Raw genomic sequence first — 21,836 nt, forward strand, 5'->3', positions numbered from 1 at the left:
TGGATGTGGCATACATAATTTGTGTCGTGTGTAAAGTGATACATATTTCAAAAATGTTGGGATCTACCAACGTGAAATTTGAACGGTTCAACATAATGTACCGGAAGCACATAGTTGATTTAAGTGCCAGAAGCTTCATTCATATGCCTATGAAGCACACTGAGTATTGTAAACATGCAACATTATTCATTCCTATACTTACAGTACATTTTAGTGCTTCATACATTCAATTGACATATTTCAAACAAGATACATATTTGAAGCATACAAGTAAGGAAACCTGCAATATTTTCTTTTTTTTGTGGAAGATTCATTCCTATACTTGGAGACTTGGAGTACATTTTAGTGCTTCATACATTCATTTGACATATTTCAGACAATATACGTATTTGCTTCCTTCAAGTTATCAAAAATAGCAGTGTTGCACTTTCATACGCTTCCTACATACAACAAATTTGCTTCATTCTACAAGACGGTATGTTTTATAGATGCATAAGCAACAATGTGTTACAAACACTTGGTTCATTTCCTTTGGCGCATGGAGACATCATTCCATGAGGCTTTAGCCCTTGAATGACACGCCGCATGCTCGCTTGCTTCTGCTGTTGGTCTTCCTCGTCGAACATAAGCCACGCCATCTGGATGAAATTCATTGATGACTTGGCTAGGATTTGTAGGCAGAATGCAGTCCCAATACTGTTGATAGCATCGACCTATTTAAAATAAAACCCCTGCATGAAAATAGTGATCCAACATCGAAGAAATCATGTAAAAAAATCTCGCGGCGACAATTCTTTTTCATACCGGTTGGTGTCGAGGATGCATTCTCCCGTCCAATCAATCCATATGGATGTCGTTGTTGGCGAGCCACACCGTCGGATCGGAGTAGTGCCGTTACGGCAAGACCAGATCAACCGCCACGGTAAGATCAGAGCAGCTCCAAGCTAACTACGAGATCAAGCCAGAAAGGAGCAGCAACTTTATGGTAATTCAGCATAAACGATGATGAAATTTAGTTTGAATTACCTATATATCCGATTTGTATAGACGTTCAAGGAAGCAATCTCCGACAGGCTGCTTTGTCCGGAGTCAGTACTACACCCTTGCCGGCCTGGCTATGCCGCCCCGATCGACTCTAGACCGCAGGCCACCGACGGTCAGGGTGGCGGCGACGACGACTACACGAGGCGGACGCATCAACTTTTTTTGGAGGAGCGAATCGAGCGGGATTTTAGTGATCAGTTTGGGAGGAGCTGACCGGAATTATAGGTGAGGTGGGCAACGTGCGACCTTTATTTTAGCATGAAACCTGGATGCATGCGCGCCGAGTGATGTAATGGGAATCTGACGGTGCCGGATCGGTCCGATGTTTTGCACTGTATTGGACTACGATAGGTAGTCTTTACCAAAAGTTAATCTTCAAAATTCAATTTTTGATGCCAATGGAGTAATTAGACATGGGAAAGATCAAGATGACGTTCGTCGCAAATTTATTAGCAATGTATTTACTCGGGGTGTGTTTGAAAATCTATATGCCAGAGCTTTAATTCGCTAGTAGTACAAAGCTGCTGCATCTGTCAGCACTTAAAGACCCTGGCCCACCAAACGTGTATTCATATTTGTATGCAATATGTATCCCACGTGTATATATAACGTATTGATTACTTGCTTTATTAGCAACAGATCATAAAGCACGAATTAGTGGACTAGATATGATCCTCGCGCGGGTTGCCAGGTCCCAAACTTCGGGTCGATTCTTCGAAAATAGCGAACGGAACCCGGCAACGCGCGAGGATGAAAACTCCTCCACTCACAGGGCACCACGTTGCTGACAGCATATGTATATTGTTCAGGTATACTGTTGGTATTTCCATCAAAATTTAATTTATGTGGGTGGCGATCAGACGTTGTCCCGCATTAACTTCCAAGAAGCCACTTGCTGTCGTGCTCCTCTGGCCTTCTTGCTCGTCCACCCAAGCTACTACTAGTTAGCTTCCTACCAGCAGCGAACTCCTCTGACCCAGGATGTAAATGGCGCCTCCGCAGCTCTGACCTTCTTGCTCCTCCTCCCAAGCTCCACTCGCTAATGTGCTCTTCGGCCTAAGACTAGTCATAGTGGAGAGTAACATAGAGTAGTAAGAGCATCTCCAGTCGCGTCCCCCAAACCGTCCCTAACCGCGCCGGATCGAGCGTTTGGGGGACGTGTTTTGTTCGTGCCGCGTTTGGGGGACGTCGCTCCCCAGCCGCGTCCCCCAAACGCCGCCCCCAAACATTAAAAGTACTTTTTTTGGCTAGAAAAAACTATTTACTAATATTCAAATCGGTTGAACATAAACAAATTATATATAAAACTTCGGAAAAATATAATTAAATACATATAAACTATCTACTTCTTCTTCTTCGCTGATGGCCCCGCCTCGTCGTCGTCATCGCGGTGGCGCTTCCTGCTCGCCACCTCTTCCGAAGAGGCGGTGTCGGCGCCCGACGCGTCGGAGTCCTCCTCGTCGTCGGCGGTGAACGTCGGCTGCGCCTTTGCCTTTGCCTTTGCCTTGGCCTTGGCCTTGGCCTTGGCGGCCTTGGCCTTGGCCGCCTTGGCCTTGGCCGCCTTCGCCTTCGCACGGGCCACCGCCGCCGCCGCGTCCTCGCTCTCTTCTTCCTCCGCGTCCTCCTCCCAGCCCTGCCATTCCTCCTCGCTGTCAACTGGCGGCGGGGAATCGTCGCCGCTGCTCGGCGTCCTGGCTCTCTCCCACCAATGGCGCCAGCAGCAGGCTTTCCCTCGCTGGAGGTGTCGGACGGGAGCTGGGAGATGTAGCTCATCGTCGCTGGAGGTGTCGGATGGAGGCTTGGATGAATGGTGGCGTACGTACCGGTCTTATTGAGCGCGGATGAACGGCGGCGCAGAAGTCGAAGAGAGCAGCGGTTGCTCTTCCGAGGAGTCGGCGCTCCATTCCGGCGGGGTTGGCGCGCCGTCGACGCGGTTGCCAATGCGACGGTTCCGTTTCCTGGCAACTGCACCATCGCTACGTATGTGGCGGTTGAGCGTCCGAGCCGCTGACGGGTCGGGCCCGCGCCTCCTCGCCTCTCATTTCGTTGTGTCCGGCGTGCCCGGCGTCCCCTGTGGGACGGGGACGGGCTCGGGACGCCGGACACCGTATCGGGCCGCGCTGGACAAAAAAGGCCTTTGGGGCGCGCAGCTGGGAAAGTTTTTTGTCCGGCGCGCCCCAAATCGCTTTGGGGACGGTTTGGAGGACGCGACTGGAGATGCTCTAACATGCACATGTTACTACTCTATGTTACTACCTTCATAGTGGAGAGTAACATTTGTGTGGTGTCATGCAAATTAATATTTATTATGTTGTAGACTCATGTTGCCTTGAAAAGTGTGTTGTTATGGTAACATACTCTCTTTCATCATTTATTATCATGCCATATCAGCAAAATGCCTTGAGATATGTGATGTTACTACCTTATGTTACTCCTACTATGAGTAATCTAAGCTCCAAGGCAGCAAGCTCTTTTAGGTGACGTGCTCGTGCACCCAAGGTCCAAGGCAGCATGCTCCTTCGATCTGGCCAGATCTGGGCAGTGGGTTGCCTGTTCCGGTGACAAGCAACATCAAATGCGGCCGGATGGCCGAGCTAGCTCTGGTGGCGGAGGCTGTCGGCGGGGCGCAGCGGCCGTCAACGTGGTGTTCGGCAGGGCGCAGCGGCCGTCAACGGTGAGTCGCCGCGTCAAGATACTCACCAGCACTCGCGCCCTCGAGCTCCAGCGCGCCTCCTGGCCGGCGTTGATGCCCACCGCGGCGGTTGTTCGGCGGTGCGGGCTAGCTCAGTTGTACTGTGTATTTCTTTTGGTTTTTTGGTGCATGATTTGGACTGATTCAGTTGACACGGCGAAGTTTCTTTTGGTTTCAATGATTCAACCTGTATTGCATGTTGGATTTGTATACAATTTCTTCGATCTCAACCAATCTGGTAAAGGAAACCTGTTATTTTCTTCCAATCCAAATGCTTCACGGTAAAAAAAAAGTACTCTATATGCATTTTTCAGTTCCTGAAATTATCCATAATTCATCGATAAACTGATGAACTAAATATATTAATCATATGGAGAAGATTCGACAGAGAATTACTCAAAATATGCATGAATTCAGTAAGCTCTAAATTAGAAGCAACTATTTGATGAAACATATATTTATTAACTTCACATTGTTATGTTTGATTTTTTTAGTACCTACACCATTGATAGACATTTTGTGTTCAAATATTCGTGTTCAAAATTAATCATTTTGTCTATCTACACAATTGATAAATTGTGATGGCTGCGGATGGATCTATCCATACATTAAAATAATGATGTTTCTAAAATATTGTTTTACGAACTCTGAGAAAACAATGGATCCCATTGTGAAGAAGCGGTGTTCTTTCATTTTCAGTTGTTCTTAGTTTCACTATTTAGAGTTATAATTAGTTTGTTAACGTTTTGTTAACCTCTGTCGAATGCTTGAATGCTTCGGTCTCAAAAAATAATGTCATTTTATATTCTTTTGTTTTACATGTGTAATGTGCTAATTATGCTGCTGTTTTGCAAGTAATCATTTTCACTAATCCAGCCTGATAGTTGGATCTTCCATTTTCTCATTCGCAAAGCTGAGATTCAATTTAGCAACTCGTATATAGAATAAAAGAACATTGTACTACTCTGACAAATTTTGTTCCCTAGTACTAACTATTCTGACATTTGCCTTAACTCTTGCTGTATTTCATCTCGTATTCAACTGGTATAGAAAAGTTAAAGCAAATGTATTAATTAGCTGCTATATTAAGTGTGAATCTAAGAGCAGACATTGATGCTCCTGATTTAGACCTCGCCCGCAGCCGGGTTCCAAACGTGCGGGTCGTCGATTCTTTTACTATATAAAAGCATCTCCAGTCGTGTCCTCCAAACCGTCCCCCAAAGGAATTTGGGGCGCGTCGGATAAAAAAACGTTCCCAGCCACGTCCCTCAGAGCCGCTTTTTGTCCGACACGTCCCGATACAGTGTTCGGCGCCTCGAGGCCATCTCCGTCCCACAGGGACGCTCCGGGCATGCCGGACACAACGAAAAGCGAGGCGAGCTCCCACATGTTGGCGACTATTTCCATAAACCATTGGTTCGCGCCTTTTTCCTCGTCGCTCCTTCCCTCCCGCGCCTCCCACCCCTCCGCCGCCGCTGGATTTGTCGACCGTTTCGACGACTGATCTGTTCTGAGAGTCCGCACCATCGTCGCGACTGACACTCTCGCCGGTCGTTCCACCGCCGTCGCTTGGCCTGCGCGTCCTAGAACGCGGCATCAAATCCGCCCCACCTCCGCGCACACAAGGTGCTCGACGACTTGTCATGTACGCGCGATTGGGCATTGTTCGTTGCGTCGTCTGCCGCCGCGCAATTTTAACCATTGATTTTGCTTCAGACATGGATAGCGACGACGAGATGATTGTCCTACTGCTGGAGGACGAGCAAGCCTTCGACGACGACCTCCGGGAGCATTTGCTGATCATCGCGGCCCTCCAGGACGTGCTTAACGCCGAGGCGGAGAAGAGGAAGAGGCCGCGCCGCAGAGGATCAAGGCCGGGGAGAAAGAAGTCGAAGCCCCAACAGAGGATGAAGGGGCATACCATGCTGCACAACAACTACTTCGCAGATGACGCAACACATACCGACAATTTTCGGCGCCGGTATAGGATGAGCAAGGGTTTGTTCATGAATATCCTCCACAACGTTCGAGAGTTCGACCCCTACTTCAAGCTCAAGCACGACGTTGTAGGCGTTGTCGGGTTCTCATCGATTTAGAAGTGTAACGCCGCCATGAGGATGCTTGCATACGGAGCACCTGCAGATACACAGGACGACTACCTTCGCATGAGTGAGTTTACTGTCATTGAGTGCATGTACAAGTTTTGTCGAACTGTGGTGGAAAAGTTTTGCAAATACTACTTGAGAGGGCCAACTGAGTAAGAGACTGCAAGGATCATAGCACAAAATGCTGCCAGAGGATTTCCTGGAATGCTTGGAAGTATCGATTGCATGCACTGGTCATGGAAGAACTGCCCGTTTTCTTGGCAAAGTATATACAAAGGGCGTCATGGATATTGCAGTGTGGTGCTTGAAGCCGTGGCAGGATTTGGCATTCTTTCTTTGGCATGGCGGGATCACACAATGACATAAACGTGTTGCAGCCATCTCCGGTGTTCAGCAGACTAGTGAAAGGGCATGCTCCACCATGCAACTATGAGATCAATGGTCACCAATATACCAAAGGCTATTATCTAGCCGATGGTATATATCCAACATGGGCCATTTTTGTCAAAACAACCTCGAATCCATCAGGTCAGAAGAATTTCCACTTTGCTACACGACAGAGAGGATGTCGAGCGGGCTTTTGGTGTGCTTCAAGCTTAATTTGCAATTGTTCGGTACCCTGCTCTAAGCTGATCTCATGATCAAATGTGGGAGGTGATGCAGGTTTGTGTGAGCATACACAACATGATCATCGATGATGATCGCAAGAATCATGCCAGGTCACATGTTGGTCCATATGAGTGTGAAGGCCCTCTTGCGGAGGTTGATCATAAGTTGCCTGCAGATTTTGCTGATTTGCTCGCCATGCACGCAGAGATCCGTGATATCAATGTTCACGAGCAACTTCAAGCTGATCTCGTTGAGCATTTGTGGACGATCAAAGGAAATGCCGCGGCACATTGATCTACTCCTATTTATTTGTTGTTTTATTGTTCGTTGTATTTTACTTTGAAAACAATCTCCGCAATCATATTTATTTGTATGCTATATTTAATAAATGGTTATGTTTTTAAAAACCCTTGTTTAATGTTTGGGGGCTGGGGAGCGACGTCCCCTAAACGCGGCACGAACAAAACACGTCCCCAAAACGCTCACGCGACCGAAGATGCTCATCTTCTGGCGGCACAACATGGGAAGAGGAGGTCACAATCATACCGCGAAAGTTATGCACAGCAGTACAATCCGATCTACAACTGTAGCAAGAATAATGCATATACATACAGCTCCTGCATGTTCTCTTAAAAGAACATAGTACAAGAACAACATAAAATATTTTTTAGGGAACAGAAAATATATTTTTTTAGGGAACAGAAAATAAGTTCACATATATTGCAACTGTTTCGTATAAAAAACTGCAGTTCCAGGCTACTTGAACGACGTTGAATTTTCAACACCAGCTTACTTTGATTCCTCTCTGTTGGTCCTACGAGGGCATGCCGATTCCCATGTCATATTTTCCACCATTCATGAACATAACCTTCAGGTGGCTGAAAGAGGGATTCTCGTTAGAAAGCCGTCAAGGATCAACAATACGACTGAAAGAGATTCATTCGGAAATAGAGACAAACAATTTCTACAAGCTTATTAGTTCCTTGAAAGAATGAAGGTATATATTTTTTGAATGAAGAACAACATAATGATCAATAATCAGATTAACAGCAGGGGTTTTAATTTTGCGTGGTTTGGCCACACATAAAACGAAGCAGTTCAAAAGTTTGTTATGATTGGAATAGCAGCCCAATCAAAGCTTATCTTGCAGATGTCCATAGTTAACAAGCTGATTATTTTACGACCATTCAATATACGAGCTCTAATCTAAGCAAAGACTGAAGTTGTTATGTGGCTGCTAGGATTTGGGAGGGGGAGAGAGGGCTGCGAGGGCGCGAGAGGGCCGGCCGGGGGCCTTGCCCACGGCCGATGGCAAGAGGGAAGGGATTTCCTTCTTAATTCTTGCTTGATTAGATTGATACGTCTCCTCTCCTTATATAGAGAGGTTTACTTGATCCATAAGCAAGCGACCCTTATCTCTAATTAACCCTAAGACTAATGGGCTATAGCTAGGTCCATAACGTACTCTAACACTACACCCCACCTGGACATGCAGATCGTCCTCGAGCTGCAACCTAACCAACTTATAATGATGACTTGACTCGACAAGCCTTTTACATCTCGGCTTATTTTATTATTCTCAACCTGAAATGGGCTGGAACGCTCTATTTTAGACCCCTTAACAAAAAGTGGACACCCACCTGGGTCCCATGGACACCAGCTGGACAAAAGGAGTGCATGTGTATGGCCACCTGGAAGAGGTCGCAAGAGCGACCAGCGGAGGCGCCCTCGCGGAGGCTGGCGGCGGAATGCGGTGGTGTTACGCAGTGCGCTCCTGTCGAGGAGGGGTGCGTCCCCCCAACCGCCGATGTTGCAGGCTTTGAGGTCGCTGCACACTGGAAAAACAACATGCCCGCCGCTCGTGGGGGAAACCGCATGACCAAGAGCCCCGACGCAACGAACGAGAGCGAGATCATGTGCGCAGCGAAGGGCAACTTGGAGGAGCGGCAGCTGCAGACCACGCATCTCCCGCACACGCCGACGCGCTAAGAGGCCGCGCGCAGCAGCCTGCAACCTCACCGCCGCCGACACGTGGCGGGTAGCGATCCAAGACGGAAGCGGTGACGGCGAGGGCGGGAACCGGACTTGTTGGATCGGAACTCCCGCCGGCGTGGGCCCGGGGCTAAGTGGCGGCGGCGCCGGCTGCTGCAGCGGGGCCACGGCCGCGACGGGGCCCGCGAGGGGCTGGGACAACCACGGCAACCAGGGCGGCGGCGGCGCCGGCTGCTGCAGCGAGGCCACGGCCATGACGGGACCCGCGAGGGGCTGAGACGACCACGGCAACCAGGGCGGGGTGGTGGCGGCGACCGCGGCGGAGACCGCCAGATGCGGCGGCTGCCACGGCAGGAGCAGCGGCCCGGTGGTGGCGGCTGGTGGCGCGGCCGGCGGCGGCCGTAGGGGCCGGCCAAAGGTGGATCTCCTGGACCGCGGTGGCGAGATCGCGGAGGGCTGCGGTGATCTCCGCCGGGGAGAGAACGGCGGGGACGTCGGAGTGCGGCGGCGGCGGGTGGGAAGAACTCGGTGGAGGGATGGACATGATCGAACCCGGGAAAGCTGATACCAAGTGTTATGTGGCTACTAGGGTTTGGGAGGGAGAGAGAGGGTTGCAAGGGCGCGAGAGGGCCGGCCGGGGGCCTTGCCCACGGCCGGTGACAAGAGGGAAGGGATTTCCTTCTTAATTCTTGCTTGATTAGATTGATACGTCTCCTCTCCTTATATAGAGAGATTTACTTGACCCCTAAGTAAGCGACCCTTATCTCTAATTAACCCTAAGACTAATGGGCTATAGCCAGGCCCATGATGTACTCTAACAGAAGTACTCCTCGTCGTATTACAGTTAATTGGTAGTTTGTCACCATCATGTTTTTGAGAAAAAAAATAAAAGTATGCAGCGGGACAATAATATCCACTAAGGTATTAAGCTTGTTTCTGACTAACATTATAGATTAGAGTATAGCGCCAATGGTATTACCTAAACATGAGTAGATGCATCTAAGTTGATGAACATAAAACTAAACATTTAATCCAAAAACTTGTTTAATTGGTTGAAAAAGGTCCAACGTTCATGCGTGATGTAAAACCAGCAAGATTGGCTATGCGCTCCATATCTTGAATCCCATGCAAGACGTTGCTGATCATATTTGTATCATTGTATGGTTTTAAGCCAGTGACTAGTTGTCGATTGGACCATAGTTAGTCGCTATGTCAGATAGAAGATAGGCGAGCACGGCTTAGCACAACAACTAGACTAGCAGAGCGAGTCGAGCAGCATGTTTATCGGCCAGCTGTTGACTAGGCGGCTAGAAGTCGACCAAGGAAGGCAAGTTGCGCAGCTAGGTTGCATGTGACCACTTCAACAAAAGTTTTGGTGGGGATATTTGGGGGATGTTTAGATGTTCTGTGATAATGCCTAGCTGGGTAATGGTTTATAGTGAGCACAGGCCACAGTCTACAAGGCCTAGATACTTGTTTGGTTTGTTTCATTTTCAGCTGGGTACCAACTAACTAGGAAGTATGAGCATGCACAGCAGTTACCATCACGGAACCTATTACCTTAGCACTTTTCTCATATTTGTACCGACAGCTCTCCATGCTGGGCGAGCATTTTCGAGCCCATCGAGGCTAGTCTAGTTTTTATTTTCTACAGAACACCTATACTTGCAAAGCAGGGCTATAACTAAACTTGCACGTGGGAAGTGCGGTGGTGTCACCACCACCTCCAGGCCCTGACCACCTCACCTTTCTCCGGTAGTACTCTGCCTCTGAGGCATCCAAGCGCCATCCACATTGTGCGGATCTTGTCTGCGAGAGGTCCGTCGTTTCCGCTTGTGAGACTCTCCAGTGCCGAGGCCTCCCAACACGTTGCCGCCTCCACCTCGCCTCTAACTCAAAGACCTGAGATCCTAACCCAAGATCAGTTGCTCAGTTTCCTCTCACCTTTTCTCTCCTATGCCATCTCTTAATTTCTTTGGTTTGTTGGTCTGCTAGTCTGCTGTGTGGACGTACCCTGTTTTTCTACAAGAGCTGCCTCCTTAGCTTCAGGCTGTGCTGAAATTCCAAGTGTTGAGTGATGCCATAGCCCCTCCTACCTATTCTTTGCTCTGGCTGTCTATTACTACTATTAGTTAGATGTGGAATCGAATGCTGCAACCTGCAACTTTGTGCCTTTGAGTCATCGAGTGATGCTCCTGCAGTTCCTCACTCTGCTTTGCCCTTAGCTTAACTAGTGGTCAACTGCGTTAACTACCCACCAATCAGTTGGGGGGGGGGGGGGAGGAAATCTAATTGACTCGACTCAACTTGTTGCCTTAGATACCTAGACACACAGATAGTTTGAGGAAATGCCTCTAGGCTTCCAGGGAGGAGAAAAGGGAGGGTACCATGTCAAACATCTAGCACCATATGTGAATTGCAAGATCAGCTACCAGTTCCATGTGGATGGCATGTCAGTACATCAAAAAAAATTCCGGCCACTTGTACAAGTTTGTGGATGTAAATGTCCAGATTCTAAATTTACATATTTACACGAACCTTCCTTGAATTTAGATTCCAGGATGCCATTTCCACTTGTGTATTGTACTCAGCAACCAAAATTACATCTTAGCGTTGAAAATAAGGATTAAACTGACCTGAAACAACCTAACGGGCGCTACTGAAACATAATCAAATCAAGTTTCAAATTAATCTATCAATCTGAGGACATTAGACTCGCTAAATAGGTGGTTGGGTTGGAATGTGCTCTTTGGCAATCTGGTTCCTTCTCCAGCTTATTTTTCTTCCTCTTTTTCTTCTGCAACATACTCTCTTACTTTACTTACACTGAACTTCTTACTACAGTACTATATATGTTGGGGTTGGTGCCAGTAGTGGTTCAGTCACCCCCTCTCCACCCAAAAATCTTTAACGACAAATAGAATAAAAGATCACCTCTCAACAAACAAATACTTCGATACCAACTATGACCCGGCAGTAGAAGTTCTAACGGGTCTAGGCCGATCATGTAAGTGGAGACACACGGCACCAGCTATGGTGAAGCTCGGGAACAACTTTAAACGCTGAGTATGATTGTCACACATAGTAAAGTAAGTTCATTAGACTAGATAAGGTGAATTTTGAAGTAATAGTCTCATCGGAAGTGTTTTTAGTAAAATGAACGGGTTAAACGAGCTAGGAGACCCATTTTCGCCATAGGTAGATAGCACAATTGAGAGCATACGGCTATATTTAAAGAAATCAAACCTTCAACTTAAAGATCTACAGGAGCACAACTAAATTAAGATTTGACCCCAGCAGGTTTATATATAAGTTTCCAGAGTACAGATGGGGATATTAGGCAGTGGGATGGGTACCTCTGATAGACGTCGATGGCGAAGCGAGATCCATTCAGGAAGATGAAACAGAGCAGGATCAGGACCATTATGTCTACACGAGTTAAAGGGGAAAAGTATGCAAGAAGTAGCCGGATAAATAATGCAAATCGTTGAAAACAATTTAGCCATTCTCCTTTCTCAAAGCGAAACCCATACGGCTGCAGAAATCAATACCACGCTATCAACTAGAAAGAAACACGAATTGGAACTGTGCCCAAAATTAAATCTCGTTCGCTGGAACAACCAAAATCGGATCCAATTAAAGAAATGGCAAATCTAGAAGGAGAGACGGGTTTCCCCGTAACACAGACGAAATTGGCCAGCAAGCGGCAACAAAGTGGAGATAAACTGAAGGATACTGAAGAGACATCGCTCCCACCAATCGAGCATGTAGAGGCCCATCGTGACGTTGTAGAGGTGGATCTTCTTGCTCACCCAGTTCATCTCACCCATCTTCTTCTCGCGGCGGAGTAATCAATCACCCCACGGTCGATCGGGGACTTGTCGTTGATGTGCACGCGTGTCTTCGCTGAATCTATTGTCAAGTCTGAACTCTGAAGCGATGGTGCTGCTACTATGGAACGCCTGTTTATGACATTTAACCAGTCTCGATTTTCCAGAACAGCCTAGATTTTTTTAGATGGTAGTCTGGTTGGTTTATTTGACTGATTCTTTGACTCTTTGCGCTGACGCCCTCGTAGCATTGAAAATTTATAAAATTTGGAATTAGCGAGACCATTGAGAAGGGATGGCACCAGCAAACCCGTCAACGAGTATAAGTTTTTTCCATACCTACCATCCGACAGGGTAAATGGGTACCCGCGTATCAAACTATTCCAAAAAATATGAAATGAGGTAAAGCGATCCTAAATAGGGGTCTAATCGTCACTAACCTACCAGCGATTGTCAGATCAAAAAGCGTGAGGTTCAACCAAGCAATATAAAGCATAGATATGGGTAAATTAAGTAGTTCAGAATATTACGGCCGCCCGCTTGTCAAATTTATATGGGTAAATGGGTACGCAAGTATGGGTTGGACAATCACATACCCGTACTCGCTCTACCCGATGGTATGATATTTTCTCATTTACAAACTCATGGGTAATATTTGTTCCATACCGGTATTTCTATTGGGTTTTTACCTGGCGGGTACGAGGTTACGTGCTCTCACAGATTAGAGCATCTCTAACTGAAGTAAAAAAAAAATTAGAGGAGCAAAAGCCTCTTAAAAACCTAACTTTCTATATTTAGTATTCTAAATTTTGCGTCGTAGAACCGAACCCCAAAAACTTAGGGGACCAAACTTTTTTTACATAATTTGCAAATTTGAGCACATTCATAACATGACAACATAACATAACATGATTCATAATGCATATAAAGTCGCACAAATTGATAGCATCATCTAAACCTAACAAGTTGGTTGTTTGCAAATACAAATTGATAGCACTAGTCATCATCTTCCTCAAAGGGTCAAACCTCCTCCACTAGTCATCTTCTTCCTCAAACCTCGTCTTATAGTAGCATCCTATAGTAGCGCATGACTAGAGCCGACCACCTACTCGTTATTGATGGCAAGGATTGACCATCTCCACTTGTTCTTTGACTGAAGTTGACATGGATCCATTCCCAAAATTGATTGAAAACGGTTGCATATCTTCAATGAGTGTTTGATCATGCCATGTGAAGTATAAATCGCTGTCTTCATCCTTAGTCCATTTTCCTTGTCTCTTCTTATTGCTACGCATTTGAACGAACCAACGTCATGTTCATCCGCCGAAATTTACCAAATTTCCCAAACAAAAAGGGGTTGAAAAGCATACATTGGCGGATCGGGTATCCAAGGATCATCTTGTTCATCCACCGGTGCCGGTGCCGGAGCTAGGGCAGGGGCAAGGATTGCAGCCAGCGCCGGAGGTGATGGTGGTACCGAAGTCAGTACTGGTGCGGTTGTTGCCGCTAGCACCCGCACGAGGTCCTTCAACCCTAAATCCAGCGACTTGTAGCGGCACGAGGACGAAGAAGCCATACTGGAGGTGTGCGGCCGCGTGAATCCGGTTGGTCCTCGATGAATCCCGGTGGATTCCGTTGGTGTCGATGGCGGACTTGCTCGAGGTTGCGCCACCCGATTAGGTCGGTATAGGCTGGCGGCGGCTACGCGGAGAAGGTAGGAGGATCGGGGGAACCTACGCAGAGTCGGGTGATGGCGTGTATTTCACACGTTCGTTGGGCAACCCCAAGAGGAAGGTATGATGCGCACAGCAGCAAGTTTTCCCTCAGAAAGAAACCAAGGTTTATCGAACCAGGAGGAGCCAAGAAGCACGTTGAAGGTTGATGGCGGCGGGATGTAGTGCGGCGCAACACCGGAGATTCCGGCGCCAACGTGGAACCCGCACAACACAACCAAAGTACTTTGCCCCAACGAAACAAGGTGAGGTTGTCAATCTCACCGGCTTGTCAGTAACAAAGGATTAACCGTATTGTGTGGAAGATGATTGTTTGCAGAGAAAATAGTAAAACAAGTATTGCAGCAGATTTGTATTTCAAGTATTAAAGAATGGACCGGGGTCCACAGCTCACTAGAGGTGTCTCTCCCATAAGATAAAAGCATGTTGGGTGAACAAATTACAGTCGGGCAATTGACAAATAGAGAGGGCATAACAATGCACATACATGACATGATAAGTATAGTGAGATTTAATTGGGCATTACGACAAAGTACATAGACCGCCATCCAACCGCATCTATGCCTAAAAAGTCCACCTTCAGAGTTATCATCCGAACCCCTCCAAGTATTAAGTTGCTAAACAACAGACAATTGCATTAAGTATGGTGCGTAATGTAATCAACAACTACATCCTCGGACATAGCGCCAATGTTTTATCCCTAGTGGCAACAAGCACAACACAACCTTAGAACTTTCGTCACTCGTCCCGTGTGTCAATGCGTGCATGAACCCACTATCGAGCATAAGTACTCCCTCTTGGAGTTAAAAGTAAAAACTTGGCCAGAGCCTCTACTAGAAACGGAGAGCATGCAAGATCATAAACAACACATGTATAATAACTTGATAATTAACATGACATAGTATTCTCTATCCATCGGATCCCGACAAACACAATATATAGAATTACAGATAGATGATCTTGATCATGTTAGGCAGCTCACAAGATCCAACAATGAAGCACAATGAGGAGAAGACAACCATCTAGCTACTGCTATGGACCCATAGTCCAGGGGTAGACTACTCACTCATCACTCCGGAGGCGACCATGGCGGTGTAGAGTCCTCCGGAGATGATTCCCCTCTCCGGCAGGGTGCCGGAGGCGATCTCCTGGATCCCCCGAGATGGGATCGGCGGCGACGGCGTCTCGGCAAGGTTTTCCGTATCGTGGCTCTCGGTACCGGGGGTTTCGTCAAGGAGGCTTTAAGTAGGCGGAAGGGCAAGTCAAGAGGCGGCACGGGGGCCCACACCATAGGCCGGCGCGGCCGGGGGTGGGGCCGCGCCGCCCTAGGGTTTGGCCACCCCGTGGCCCCTCTTCGTCTCGTCTTCGGACTTCCGGAAGCTTCGTGGAAAAATAGGCCCCGGGCTTTGATTTCGTCCAATTCCGAGAATATTTCGTTACTAGGATTTCTGAAACCAAAAACAGCAGAAAACAGAATCGGCACTTCGGCATCTTGTTAATAGGTTAGTTCCGGAAAATGCACGAATATGACATAAAGTGTGCATAAAACATGTAGGCATCATCAATAATATGGCATAGAACATAAGAAATTATCGATACGTCGGAGACGTATCAAGCATCCCCAAGCTTAGTTCTCGCTCGTCCCGAGCAGGTAAAACGATAACAAAGATAATTTCTGAAGTGATATGCCATCATAACCTTGATCATACTATTTGTAAACATATGTAGTGGATGCAGCGATCAAAACAATGGTGATGACATGAGTAAACAAGTGAATCATAAAGCAAAGACTTTTCATGAATAGTACTTCAAGACAAGCATCAATAAGTCTTGCATAAGAGTTAACTCATAAAGCAATAAATCAAAGTAAAGGTATTGAAGCAACACAAAGGAAGATTAAGTTTCAGCGGTTGCTTTCAACTTGTAACATGTATATCTCATGGATAATAGTCAACATAGAGTAATATAACAAGTACAATATGCAAGTATGTAGGAATCAATGCACGGTTCACACAAGTGTTTGCTTCTTGAGGTGGAGAGAGATAGGTGAACTGACTCAACATAAAAGTAAAGAGAATGGTCCTTCAAAGAGGAAAGCATCGATTGCTATATTTGTGCTAGAGCTTTTATTTTGAAAACATGAAACAATTTTGTCAACGGTAGTAATAAAGCATATGAGTTATGAAAGTTATATCTTACAAGTTGCAAGTCTCATGCATAGTATACTAATAGTGCCCGCACCTTGTCCTAATTAACTTGGACTACCGGATCTTTGCAATGCACATGTTTTGACCAAGTGTCACAATGGGGTACCTCCATGCCGCCTGTACAAAGGTCTAAGGAGAAAGCTCGCATTTTGGATTTCTCGCTTTTGATTATTCTCAACTTAGACATCCATACCGGGACAACATGGACAACAGATAATGGACTCCTCTTTTATGCATAAGCATGTGGCAACAATTATTATTCTCATATGAGATTGAGGATATGTGTCCAAACTGAAACTTCCACCATGAATCATGGCTTTAGTTAGCGGCCCAAAGTTCTTCTCTAACAACATGCATGCTCCAACCATGAAGGTGGTAGATCTCTCTTGCTTCGTACAAGACGGACATGCATAGCAACTCACATGATATCCAACAAGGAATAGTTGATGGCGTCCCCGTAAACATGGTTATCGCTCAACAAGCAACTTAATAAGAGATAAAGTGCATAAGTACATATTCAATACTACAATAGTTTTTAAGCTATTTGTCCCATGAGCTATATATTGCAAAGGTGAATGATGGAATTTTAAAGGTAGCACTCAAGCAATTTACTTTGGAATGGCGGATAAATACCATGTAGTAGGTAGGTATGGTGGACACAAATGGCATAGTGGTTGGCTCAAGTATTTTGGATGCATGAGAAGTATTCCCTCTCGATACAAGGTTTAGGCTAGCAAGGTTATTTGAAACAAACACAAGGATGAACGGTACAGCAAAACTCACATAAAAGACATATGGTAAACATTATAAGACTCCATACCGTCTTCCTTGTTGTTCAAAACTCAATACTAGATGTTATCTAGACTCTAGAGAAACCAAATATGCAAACCAAATTAGCAAGCTCTAAGTATTTCTTCATTAATGGGTGCAAAGTATATGATGCAAGAGCTTAAACATGAGCACAACAATTGCCAAGTATCAAATTATCCAAGACATTTTAGAGTTACTACATGTAGCATTTTCCAATTCCAACCATATAACAATTTAACGAAGGAGAAACTTCGCCATGAATACTATGAGTAGAGCCTAAGGACATATTTGTCCATATGCAACAGCGGAGCGTGTCTCTCTCCCATAAAGTGAATGCTAGGATCCATTTTATTCAAACAAAACAAAAAACAAAAACAAACCGACGCTCCAAGCAAAGTACATAAGATGTGGCCGAATAAAAATATAGTTTCAGGGAGGAACTCGATAATGTTGTCGATGAAGAAGGGGATGCCTTGGGCATCCCCAAGCTTAGACGCTTGAGTCTTCTTAATATATGCAGGGGTGAACCACCGGGCATCCCCAAGCTTAGAGCTTTCACTCTCCTTAATCATATTGCATCATACTCCTCTCTTGATCCTTGAAAACTTCCTCCACACCAAACTCGAAACAACTCATTAGAGGGTTAGTGCATAATAAAAATTCACATGTTCAGAGGTGACACAATCATTCTTAACACTTCTGGACATTGCATAAAGCTACTGGACATTAATGGATCAAAGAAATTCATCCAACATAGCAAAAGAGGCAATGCGAAATAAAAGACAGAATCTGTCAAAACAGAACAGTCCGTAAAGATGGATTTTATTAGGCCACCAGACTTGCTCAAACGAAAATGCTCAAATTGAATGAAAGTTGCGTACATATCTGAGGATCATGCTCGTAAATTGGCATAATTTTCTGAGCTACCTACAGGGAGATAGACCCAGATTCGTGACAGCAAAGAAATCTGTAACTGCGCAGTAATCCAAATCTAGTACTTACTTTTCTATCAAAGACTTTACTTGGCACAACAAAACATAAAACTAAGATAAGGAGAGGTTGCTACAGTAGTAAACAACTTCCAAGACACAAATATAAAAACAAAGTACTGTAGGTAAAAACATGGGTTGTCTCCCATAAGCGCTTTTCTTAACGCCTTTCGCCTAGGCGCGTAAAGTGTAACTCAAGTAACATCGAGAGATGAAGCATCAACATCATAATTTGTTCTAATAATAGAATCATAAGGTACCTTCATTCTCTTTCTAGGGAAGTGTTCCATACCTTTCTTGAGAGGAAATTGATATTTAATATTACCTTCCTTCATATCAATAGTAGCACCAACGGTTCGAAGAAAAGGTCTTCCCAATATAATGGGGCAAGATGCATTGCATTCAATATCCAAGACAACAAAATCAACGGGGACAAGGTTATTGTTAACCATAATATGAACATTATCAACTTTCCCCAAAGGTTTCTTTTTAGCATTATCAGCGAGATTAACATCCAAATAACAATTCTTCAATGGTGGCAAGTCAAGCATATCATAGACTTTTTTAGGCATAACAAAAATACTTGCACCAAGATCACATAAAGCATTACAATCAAAATCTTTGACTCTCATTTTAATGATGGGCTCCCAACCATCCTCTAGCTTTCTAGGAATAGAAGTTTCAAGTTTTAGTTTCTCTTCTCTAGCTTTTATGAGAGCATTTGTAATATGTTTTGTGAAAGCCAAATTTATAGCACTAGCATTGGGACTCTTAGCAAGTTTTTGCAAGAACTTTATAACTTCAGAGATGTGGCAATCATCAAAATCTAAATCATTACAATCTAAAGCAATGGGATTATCATCCCCAAGGTTGGAAAAAATTTCAGCAGCTTTATCACAAGCAGTTCAAGAGCTTTAGCAGTTTCAGTAATTTTGCGCGCTTTGCACTAGGAGTAGAAGCTTTGCTAACACCAATTATTTTATCATGGATAGTAGGAGGTGCAGCAACATATGAATCATTAGCATTGCTAGTGGTGGTAATAGTCCAAACTTTAGCTACATTTTCCTTTTTAGCTAGTTTTTCATTTTCTTCTCTATCCCACCTAGCACGCAGTTCAGCCATTAATCTTATATTCTCATTAATTCTAACTTGGATGGCATTTGCTGTAGTAACAATTTTATTTTCAATATCCCTATTAGGCATAACTTTCGATTTCAAAAGATCAACATCGGAGGCAAGACTATCAACTCTAGAAACAAGAATATCAATTTTATTGAGCTTTTCCTCAACAGATTTGTTAAAGGCAGTTTGTGTACTAATAAATTCTTTAAGCATGGCTTCAAGTCCAGGGGGTGTATTCCTATTATTGTTGTAAGAATTCCCATAAGAATTAGCATAACCGTTACCATTATTATAAGGATATGGCCTATAGTTATTACTAGAATTGTTCCGATAAGCATTGTTGTTGAAATTATTATTTTTAATGAAGTTTACATCAACATGTTCTTCTTGGGCAACCAATGAAGCTAATGGAACATTATTAGGATCAACATTAGTCCTATCATTCGCAAGCATAGACATAATAGCATCAACTTTATCATTCAAGGAAGAGGATTCTTCAACAGAATTTACCTTCTTACCTTGTGGAGCTCTTTCCGTGTGCCATTCAGAGTAATTAACCATCATATTATCAAGAAGCTTTGTTGCTTCACCAAGAGTGATGGACATAAAGGTACCTCCAGCAGCTGAATCCAATAAATTCCGCGAAGAAAAATTTAGTCCCGCATAGAAGGTTTGGATGATCATCCAAGTAGTCAGTCCATGGGTTGGGCAATTTTTAACCAGTAGATTTCATTCTTTCCCAAGCTTGAGCAACATGTTCATTATCTAATTGTTTAAAATTCATTATGCTACTCCTCAAAGATATAATTTTAGCAGGGGGATAATATCTACCAATAAAAGCATCCTTGCATTTAGTCCATGAATCAATACTATTCTTAGGCAGAGATAGCAACCAATCTTTAGCTCTTCCTCTTAATGAGAAAGGGAACAATTTTAATTTTATAATGTCACCATCTACATCTTTATATTTTTGCATTTCACATAGTTCAACAAAATTATTGAGATGGGCAGCAAGATCATCGAACTAACACTGTAAAATTGCTCTCGCATAACAAGATTTAGTAAAGCAGGTTTAATTTCAAAGAATTCCGCTGTAGTAGCAGGTGGAGCAATAGGTGTGCATAAGAAATCATTATTATTTGTGCTAGTGAAGTCACACAACTTAGTATTTTCAGGGTTGGCCATTTTAGCAATAGTAAATAAAGCAAACTAGATAAAGTAAATGCAAGTAAACTAATTTTTTTGTGTTTTTGATATAGCAATACAAGACAATAAATAAAGTAAAGCTAGCAACTAATTTTTTTTGTGTTTTGATATAATGCAGCAAACAAAGTAGTAAATAAAATAAAGCAAGACAAAAACAAAGTAAAGAGATTGAGAAGTGGAGACTCCCTTGCAGCGTGTCTTGATCTCCCCGGCAACGGCGCCGTAAAAGAGCTTGATGGCGTGTATTTCACACGTTCGTTGGGCAACCCCAAGAGGAAGGTATGATGCGCACAGCAGCAAGTTTTCCCTCGTAAAGAAACCAAGGTTTATCGAACCAGGAGGAGCCAAGAAGCACGTTGAAGGTTGATGGCGGCGGGATGTAGTGCGGCGCAACACCGGAGATTCCGGCGCCAACGTGGAACCCGCACAACACAACCAAAGTACTTTGCCCCAACGAAACAGCTGAGGTTGTCAATCTCACCGGCTTGCTGTAACAAAGGATTAACCGTATTGTGTGGAAGATGATTGTTTGCAGAGAAAATAGTAAAACAAGTATTGCAAGCAGATTTGTATTTCAGTATTAAAGAATGGACCGGGGTCCACAGCTCACTAGAGGTGTCTCTCCCATAAGATAAAAGCATGTTGGGTGAACAAATTACAGTCGGGCAATTGACAAATAGAGAGGGCATAACAATGCACATACATGACATGATAAGTATAGTGAGATTTAATTGGGCATTACGACAAAGTACATAGACCGCCATCCAACCGCATCTATGCCTAAAAAGTCCACCTTCAGAGTTATCATCCGAACCCCTCCAAGCATTAAGTTGCTAAACAACAGTACAATTGCATTAAGTATGGTGCGTAATGTAATCAACAACTACATCCTCTGACATAGCGCCAATGTTTTATCCCTAGTGGCAACAAGCACAACACAACCTTAGAACTTTCGTCACTCGTCCCTGTGTCAATGCAGTGCATGAACCCACTATCGAGCATAAGTACTCCCTCTTGGAGTTAAAAGTAAAAACTTGGCCAGAGCCTCTACTAGAAACGGAGAGCATGCAAGATCATAAACAACACATGTATAATAACTTGATAATTAACATGACATAGTATTCTCTATCCATCGGATCCCGACAAACACAACATATAGAATTACAGTATAGATGATCTTGATCATGTTAGGCAGCTCACAAGATCCAACAATGAAGCACAATGAGGAGAAGACAACCATCTAGCTACCGCTATGGACCCATAGTCCAGGGGTAGACTACTCACTCATCACTCCGGAGGCGACCATGGCGGTGTAGAGTCCTCCGGGAGATGATTCCCTCTCCGGCAGGTGCCGGAGGCGATCTCCCGGATCCCCCGAGATGGGATCGGCGGCGACGGCGTCTCGCAAGGTTTTCCGTATCGTGGCTCTCGGTACCGGGGGTTTCGTCACGGAGGCTTTAAGTAGGCGGAAGGGCAAGTCAAGAGGCGGCACGGGGG

General features: G+C 44.8%; 1 protein-coding gene across 1 annotated transcript; it reads right to left on the reverse strand.

The window, feature by feature from the left end:
• Positions 1-6,993: 6,993 nt before the first annotated feature.
• On the reverse strand, positions 6,994-12,429 carry LOC124677401. Its single transcript, XM_047213390.1, has 3 exons — positions 12,179-12,429; positions 11,799-11,871; positions 6,994-7,328 (listed from the first exon to the last, which is right to left on the reverse strand). The coding sequence occupies exons 1-3, from the start codon at positions 12,270-12,272 to the stop codon at positions 7,265-7,267; spliced, it is 231 nt and encodes a 76-aa protein (XP_047069346.1). The 5' UTR covers positions 12,273-12,429; the 3' UTR covers positions 6,994-7,264.
• Positions 12,430-21,836: the final 9,407 nt, after the last annotated feature.

Source organism: Lolium rigidum, chromosome 7 (genome assembly GCF_022539505.1).
Source record: "Lolium rigidum isolate FL_2022 chromosome 7, APGP_CSIRO_Lrig_0.1, whole genome shotgun sequence".
Taxonomy (NCBI): domain Eukaryota; kingdom Viridiplantae; phylum Streptophyta; class Magnoliopsida; order Poales; family Poaceae; genus Lolium; species Lolium rigidum.

Bases quoted from the DNA above. Each gene is read 5' to 3' on its own strand.
- LOC124677401 (XM_047213390.1), bottom strand. From the start codon at position 12,272: ATGGGTGAGATGAACTGGGTGAGCAAGAAGATCCACCTCTACAACGTC. The intron at 11,872-12,178 runs GTATCCTTCAGT...TAACTCGTGTAG, and splicing joins GTGGGAGCGATGTCTCTTCA to ACATAATGGTCCTGATCCTG. The intron at 7,329-11,798 runs GTACCCATCCCA...TCCCTCTTTCAG, and splicing joins GCCATCGACGTCTATCAGAG to CCACCTGAAGGTTATGTTCA.